This window comes from Mastomys coucha, unplaced genomic scaffold (genome assembly GCF_008632895.1).
Source record: "Mastomys coucha isolate ucsf_1 unplaced genomic scaffold, UCSF_Mcou_1 pScaffold23, whole genome shotgun sequence".
Lineage (NCBI taxonomy): Eukaryota > Metazoa > Chordata > Mammalia > Rodentia > Muridae > Mastomys > Mastomys coucha.
The window spans coordinates 110,485,733-110,493,193 of record NW_022196906.1 but is presented as its reverse complement, the minus strand read 5'-3'; the positions used below and the strand labels follow the sequence as shown (position 1 = coordinate 110,493,193).

The window sequence follows — 7,461 nt, the reverse complement described above, 5'->3', positions numbered from 1 at the left end:
GTACTGTGCGTAGAGCTGGTGTACTGTGCGTAGAGCTGGTGTACTGTGCGTAGAGCTGGTGTACTGTGCATAGAGCTGGTGTACTGTGCATAGAGCTGGTGTACTGTGCATAGAGCTGTGTACTGTGTGTAGAGCTGGTGTGCTGTGTGTAGAGCTGGTGTACTGTGTCTATAGAGCTGACAGGCCTCTTGGCTGTTGTTTATTTCTTTCTGTACTGTTGTGGTGGACCAAGAATCTTCTGTGTCTCTTTTTCCCAGATGTGTGAGCCGAGACTTCTTCCTTCTGGGAGGACTCTGTCAGTCTGAAGCATAATTATTATACAGCAGGCAGTGCACTCTCTCATGTGGGGACGTGAAGTGAGCAGACCATGAGTTCAGTGTGTGATGGCTTTCTTCCTCTAGTAATTAGAGAGCTTTTATTTAGCTCCTTACAGAGAAGACCCTTCTTCTCTTTGGCAAATATTACCCCCATTATTCTTTACCCAGCATTCCCCACTACAGATGCTCTGGCCTGGCAGCTACCTAGCTCCTGCCATTGGTTCTGGGCCTTCTGTGGGGTATTCAGATTAGCTGCCCACAAGCAGATACCTCACAGAAGGTCCACTACCAATGGCAGGGGCTATGTAGCTGCCGGGTCAGTACCATCTGCAGTGGGAAACATCAGGTCAAGGATGACTCGGGTCCCAGGTAATGTAGGATGGAGTGGTTGTGAGACTTCATCAGGTTTTCAGAGCACCACAATATACAACATGGTTTAATTGCTTCTGAGGCTTTTCCATTAATCAATCAATTAATTAATTAATTAATAAGAGACAAGAACTCATGTTTGCCAGGCAGGTCTCAAATTCATTATGTAACCAAGAATGCCCTTAATCCTCTGATCTGCCTGTGCCAACCTACAGGCTCTAGAACTACAAGCAGGTAGCACAATGCCCAATGTATGCAGTGCTAGAGAGTGAACTCAGGGCTTTGTGGATACAACACACACAGCTCACATATCTGAGCTGCATCCTTACATCATGCATTCAATACTCTTGAACCACACCTGATCCCTAAAAACTCTAACTGCGGATCGTGCCATTGGAAAGCAGCAGAGCTGCCCATGTGCTCTGAGAAGGACAGGGACCCCATCTTATTGTCCATTTCTCTTCACCAATGGTGAGCCATGTCTTGTTCTTTTCCTTCTATTCTGGACAAGAGCTATCTGCGGCTAATGAAGTGTACACTTGGGGATTGGTCAGAACATCACATCCTTTTTAGCCAAGTCGTTTTCAAATATGCCCTTATGGACAGCCTATTTGTAGATGCTGGCTTGCTTCTATTCTTTCCTTGCTATTGATTTTTGAGACAATTAAAATTGTCTTCAAACTTGAAAAATGCCCAGGGATACAATTAATATTTAGCTGAGTTCATGTTCTAGGATGGCAGGGGGAGGAAGTGATTTATTTTGGTTAATTATGAACTTACAAAATAATATTTGTTTTTTTCCAACACACACACACACACACACACATACACACACACACACACACACACACACACACCACCAGTCAATTAACCTTCTCAGGCTTCTTAATGTGTTCACCAAATTTGCTGGTTAATGTGACTTTCTCTTCAGATATGTGGGGACATGGAGGCAGTCACCAATTAGCCACAAATAGTGCTCATTTGTCAGGCTTCGAGAAAGAGCAGTGTTGGAAGATGTATTCTAATAGACTTTAATTTTGACCACATTCTTCAAGGAGAAGTATTTGCTGAAGATGTGCAAGACCCCTACAGACATGGTGATTTATCAGATAAAGGCATAAAGAACCTCTGTTACTGGATGCTAGGATGCACGCTACTACATCTGCCAAATAGCTTGGAGGCTGAAGTTAGTGGAAGCCATCCGGCTGACTCAGGTCAACACTAAGGAAACAGAGGATGCTTTTCTGTTTCTACTTCACAGGGGTTAGTGCTGCTTCTATGGGAGGGAGAGGGGTACAGGGAGATGGAGCAGGAAGTTCCTTCTCCAAGCAGGGTTCTAGTCTTCAAGGTACTACCTCCTCCTCCTTCTCCTCACCCTCCTCCTCCTTCTCCTCTCCCTCCTCCTCCTCCTCCTCTCCCTCCTCCTCCTCCTTCTCTTCACCCTCCTCCTTCTTCTCCTTACCCTCCTCCTCCTCCTCCTCTCCCTCCTCCTCCTCCTCCTCCTCCTCCTTCTCTTCACCCTCCTCCTCCTCCTCCTTCTCCTCATCCTCCTCCTCCTTCTCCTCGCCCTCCTCCTCCTCCTCCTCCTCCTGTTCCTCCTCCTCCTCTTATTGGATTTGGACCTGGCTCTTGGGATCCTGGGAGCAACGTATATGTTTTCATTTCAGACAAACACAGTCTTTTCTTCGCATCAGTTCCCCAAGCTTAGGGGGACTTGAGGAGGACTTAAGGGGGATTCTTTTAGGGGATGAGTCCTTACCAGTTTAGAGCTGGGAGGAGAGAAGAGACAAAGCCCGCACTCCCTTCCCAAGGAGCTGCCCCGACATGCTTGGTGGTAGTCTCTCAGACTATTCTCTTGCTATCCAGACAGTTGGTCTCCTGGCTTCTCACTAGCCTTTACTGGGAAACTGAAGGGGGAAGCTTTGGTGGAGGACCCACATCTAGTATTTGAGCACTTAGAGAGGACTAGTGAGAAATGGAGCTAACTCTGCTGCTATTGGGTAAAATGCCCAGCTCCTTGGCAAGCAGTTCCTGGCAGCTCCTTTCTCTGTACCACCTGGAGATGCTGCTCACTCAGGCACAAGACCAGGATGCTAGCGAAGTCAAGTCCCACACACCCCAGCCCCTACATGGGACAGAGAGTTAAGAGGCTATGCTGTGCTGGGACCTTGTAACCCCTCATACTAGATGGTATAAGAAAGGTTTATGGCCCTACTCAGTACTTGGCTCCTTGGCACATAGGCTATGCCAAATTAACTCAAGTGGTATAAAACATCCTACCAGTTCCTGGAAACTTTCAAAAGCCAGTATTACCCTCCTCATGTAGGAGGATTTCTCTCTCAAGGCTCTCTCCTCCCTTCAGGTCTGCTGTCATGTTTCCTCTGGCTGCTCTCTCTTTCTAGCTCTTAATCCCCTGTCTGCTGCCTCTGGTCCAAGACTTCTCATACCTCAAAAGCTCAAATCCTCAGCCCTGGTTGCAAAGCCCTCTTTCCAAATAAAGCAAATTTCTGAGGTGTAACTTTGTGTTCGACGCCTTCTCAAACCTGCTGCTCTGATCTCTAAAAAACTTCAAAATCAATTTCTGTAGTTTGCAAGGTGATAGTACAGCTGCCTTGAGAGAGAGATTGCCACTGCAGGTGCTAGGGATGGCTCACTGCATGGGGAGACCCCTGTCTTGGAGACAGGTGCACGTTCTACTACAACCAGGTTTCTAGGAGTGTATGTTACAATCTCTCAAGGTCCACCCATGCTTTCCCGAGGCTCAGCAATGGTGAGAACACCAGGCAGTGAAGTTTAGAGGAAAAGAGGGCCAGAACCCAGATATTACTTCAGAGTGCATTCATAACCAAAATGCACGGTGAACCCACCTGGAATGATTAGGTATTTGCATGGATGATCGCTAATATGCTTTTACCTTCTTACCTTTCCAGCCCCCAGTGAACCTTTGCTGTGTAAATTCGCTGACGGAGGACAGAAGAAGAGACAGAGTCAGAGCAAGCATACCCAGAATGGGAGGCCGTGGCCCAGAGAAGGAGAGGTGAGTCGTGAGAACCGTTCAGGAACTGGACGGCAGTCCTCCATAGAGAAGGTGCAAAGCAGCCTTTTGGAGCCATGGAAAAAAAAAAAAAAAGAAGTCCCCAGCCAGAGAGATGGTGGTTCAGTGTTTAAGAGTGCTTGCTGTACACGCATGGGACCTGAGTTTGAATCCCTAGCACTTATAGAAAATGTTGGTCATAGCTATACAAGTCTGTAATTCCCACACAGATTTGGGGGCATTTGGAGCTGGGGAGGGATTGCTGGTTGACAACCTGGCTCTTGGGTCATGAGAGACTCTGCTCAAGGGATGAGATAGAGGGATAGAGCAGAACACCTAATGTCCTCCTCAAATATACTTAAAACTTTGCACACACATGAGAATACATGATACTAATATGTCTCCAACCCCCATACACACTTACATGTACGGGAAACCAAATGTCCAGAGTCGAACAGGCTTTAGTGCTTTCATGTGAAGAGAAGAGGATGGCATTCCATGGAGAAGAAAAAGAACTTGAAAATCAGCATCAAGGGACCTGGAAATGTAGCCTGGGTGGTAAAGCACTGCCCTTCTGTGCTAGAAACCTGGCTTTGATGCCCAGCATCCCATAACACAAACCAAAATCCCAAGCTTTAGCATGCTGTAAACCCCAGTAATTAGAATTCAGAGGCAGGGGGATCAGATGTTCAAGGTCATCTTTGGATACATTGTTAGCTTGGGTGAAATGAGAGGCAGTCTCAAGAAAAGAAAAAAGAAAAAGAAAAAAGAAAAGAAAAGAAAAGAAAAGAAGGCTCCTAGTACAGAAATCTGAAAGGAATTCATAATCATAAGCCAAATGGCAGGTTAAATTTCTCCTTTAAAATAAATTTTATCAGGAGGGCTTTCTGACTAGTTACCCTCATTCCCATCACGGCTGGAGTAGAGGGAGGGAGCTGAAGTAGTCGGAGAGCCATTAGGGAACAAAGGGATAGTATGACTTAGATAGATTCTCAAGGCTGGTGGGACGTTCCACTCTAGGTTATGTTACGTGGCTCAGCCTGCGTGACAAGGAGGAGAAGAAGGCAGGCACTAAGGAAAAAGAATAAGTGTCTCTTGCATTTGCAGGGAGTGGGTGGGGGAGGTCAGCTGGCTCTTCCCCCATGGAGATGTGTGGGCCTTCACCCTCACAGCAGGATTTGTCAGCTGTAGGGAGTGGGATGGGTGAAGCAAGTGGTCTAGTTCCTGAGAGACAGGACATCTGTGATCTAGCACTCACCACAAATAATTGACCAGTAATTACATAGTGGTTATGGCATGCAGGTACAATGCAAACACTTTCAGTGAAAAAAATTTTTTTGAGAGTCCAGTGTTTGTAGTCTGAAAAGGGCAAGAATTTAGGTTGATTTTACCTTGTCATGGTGGTGGTTCTCTTAGTTTCTTTTCCTGTTGCTGTGATATATATATATATATATATATATGTATATATATATATATATATATATCAAATATATATATGAAGAGTTTCTGAAGAATAAATTTTCCATGAAGAGAGTTTATTCAGGTTCAGAGTCCATCATAGTGGGAGAGTCATGGTTACCAGCTGGTCACATGACATCCACAGTTAAGAGGAAGAAACTTACGGATGCACGCTAGTGCTCAGTTACATTATATTTTTGCAGTCTAGGATCTGTTGCCTAGAGAATGATACAGCCCACGGTGGGCTTGTCTGTCCACCTTAATTTATATAATCAAGATAATCCCCACAAACAGGCCCAGAGGACCCGTTTGTAGATTTCATCAAGTTGATAACACCAACCATCGTATTGGTATGTAGACACATACTTGAACATCCATGCTCATGCCCACACGTTCATGATTGTGCTGCTGTAATATTTAAGAGAGAGAGAGAGAGGGAGAGGGAGAGGGAGAGGGAGAGGGAGAGGGAGAGGGAGAGAGGACAGTTTAAAATACATTTTTTTTTTTTTACTATTAGCCAGAAAGGAGGAAGAAAAGCTGGTACAAAGTCATAAGAAAGGCAAAAGACAGAAGCAAAGAGCAATTCCCATTAGCCATACATTTCTCCTCATAATACAAACTGGCAGTGAGCTGTGGCTCTAAACCTTATGGGCTTGGGAATTAGTATTCTTGGTTATTTATTTTTGTAAAATAACAAGGAAAAAGTACCTTGTCTTTTGTGTTTTTTTCCATTTTTATGGAAATGTGGTACAGTTGTTTGAATTATTAAATAAATGATATTCTGTGCCAAAGCCATAATTTTGACAGGGGAGTTTTAGTATTTCTGTCCCAAGCACCTGCTTTGCCCATTTGTCATTTAAGAGGCATCATAATTATGTGCCATCATATTCTCCAAACACCAAGAGAGCTGTTTTAAGAAAGAAAGGATGCTAGGAGATTCTCAAAAACTGCTTTAGCCATTTTCTATTTTCTGAGTCTGTTTTGAGTGTTTCTACAAGTGTCTGAAAACCCCTCGAATTGCATAGCTGTAGTCAAGCGCTGTATAATGTATATCATTATACTGAGAAATACATAGAATAAAACCTGAATAATCATTGAGTATCAGAAACCAGTGGGAAAAAATGCAAGAGTGTTCATATTTTCTGGGAGAAAGTGAGCTGAGAATGTCTGTATTTTAATGAGGGCATGGGGATGACCTGTGTCTTGGGGATTGAGTTTAATGCATCAGCAGAGAGTCTTACAACCACAGCATCATTATATTTGTCCCATAAAAAGCATTCATAGTCTAAAAAGATTCATTTGACCTTAAAATGTGATTAGGCAAAATGCTTGTTAATTAGGTAAATGCTTGCACCACATACTAAAACCCCCAGCTCTGTGAGTTCATGAGGAAACTTGGCTCTAATGACAAACTTTGTCTCATGTGGCAGAATCTGTAATACTCTCTTCAGGTCATGAAGAGGCATTTATAGGAAGATCACATATTTTGGTATCAGTGTAGAAACCACAAAACACAAACAAACAAAACCAGCTCTCACCACAGAGGGAAATAGAGATTGTTGATTTGGGGCCAACTATAAGTGACTGTGGCCTGGGAACACAACTGCTGACTACCTCACATACCAGGTGTCAATGCAACAGTCACAGGGCTTCAATAGCAGAACAATCAAAAGTAGAAATCAAGGTACTTTTAAAATACATCGTTGGGACATGAGCTAGGTGAATGGCGGCAAAGCAGGAATCTTTGTGATGAGTCCTGGATGCTCTCTGGTGGCATCCTTACGCTCTGTGTTGGGGAGATCTAGAGGCTCTGTTTATACAGTCCAGAAAATGTTTTACCTGATTGGGGGGTGGGAGTAAATAAAGCCCAAGAGTACCTGACCTTCAGCCTGCCACTTTCGTCCTCCTCCTAATCAAGTGTGGGCTCCCCCACCCCCACCCCACTGGAAACTTAAGTTCATCAGAAATTAAATGGATGAATGTAAAATCAACATAGAGCTGTCACATGCTACTTTACCCAGAAGTAGGACTCAGGGACAATACACAACAGCTACTACAGTGTAAGGACACTGCTGGGTCACATGCTACTTTACTCAGAAGTAGGACTTGGGGACAATACACGACAGCTACTACAGTGTAAGGACACTGCTGGGTCAAGCTTATGACCCAATGGCCCCTAGATTGCGAGCTCAGTGTTTGAGCCTTAAGTTCCTTTGATTGTTTTCATGAAAATTATACACACCCAGAACAGTGGACAGGCCTAGGAACATGACTCAGCAATTG

The 7,461-nt window shown here is 44.4% G+C and overlaps 1 protein-coding gene across 14 annotated transcripts in view; it reads left to right on the top strand.

Moving 5' to 3' along the window:
• Positions 1-7,461, top strand: part of Rbms3 (RNA binding motif single stranded interacting protein 3) — a 1,349,634-nt gene that overhangs the window by 1,196,386 nt on the left and 145,787 nt on the right. For all 14 annotated transcript variants that reach the window (XM_031343072.1, XM_031343074.1, XM_031343069.1 and 11 more), the window contains one exon: positions 3,617-3,723. In XM_031343072.1, coding sequence (XP_031198932.1) covers positions 3,617-3,723 — 107 coding nt within the window. The remainder of the gene's footprint in view (positions 1-3,616; positions 3,724-7,461) is intronic.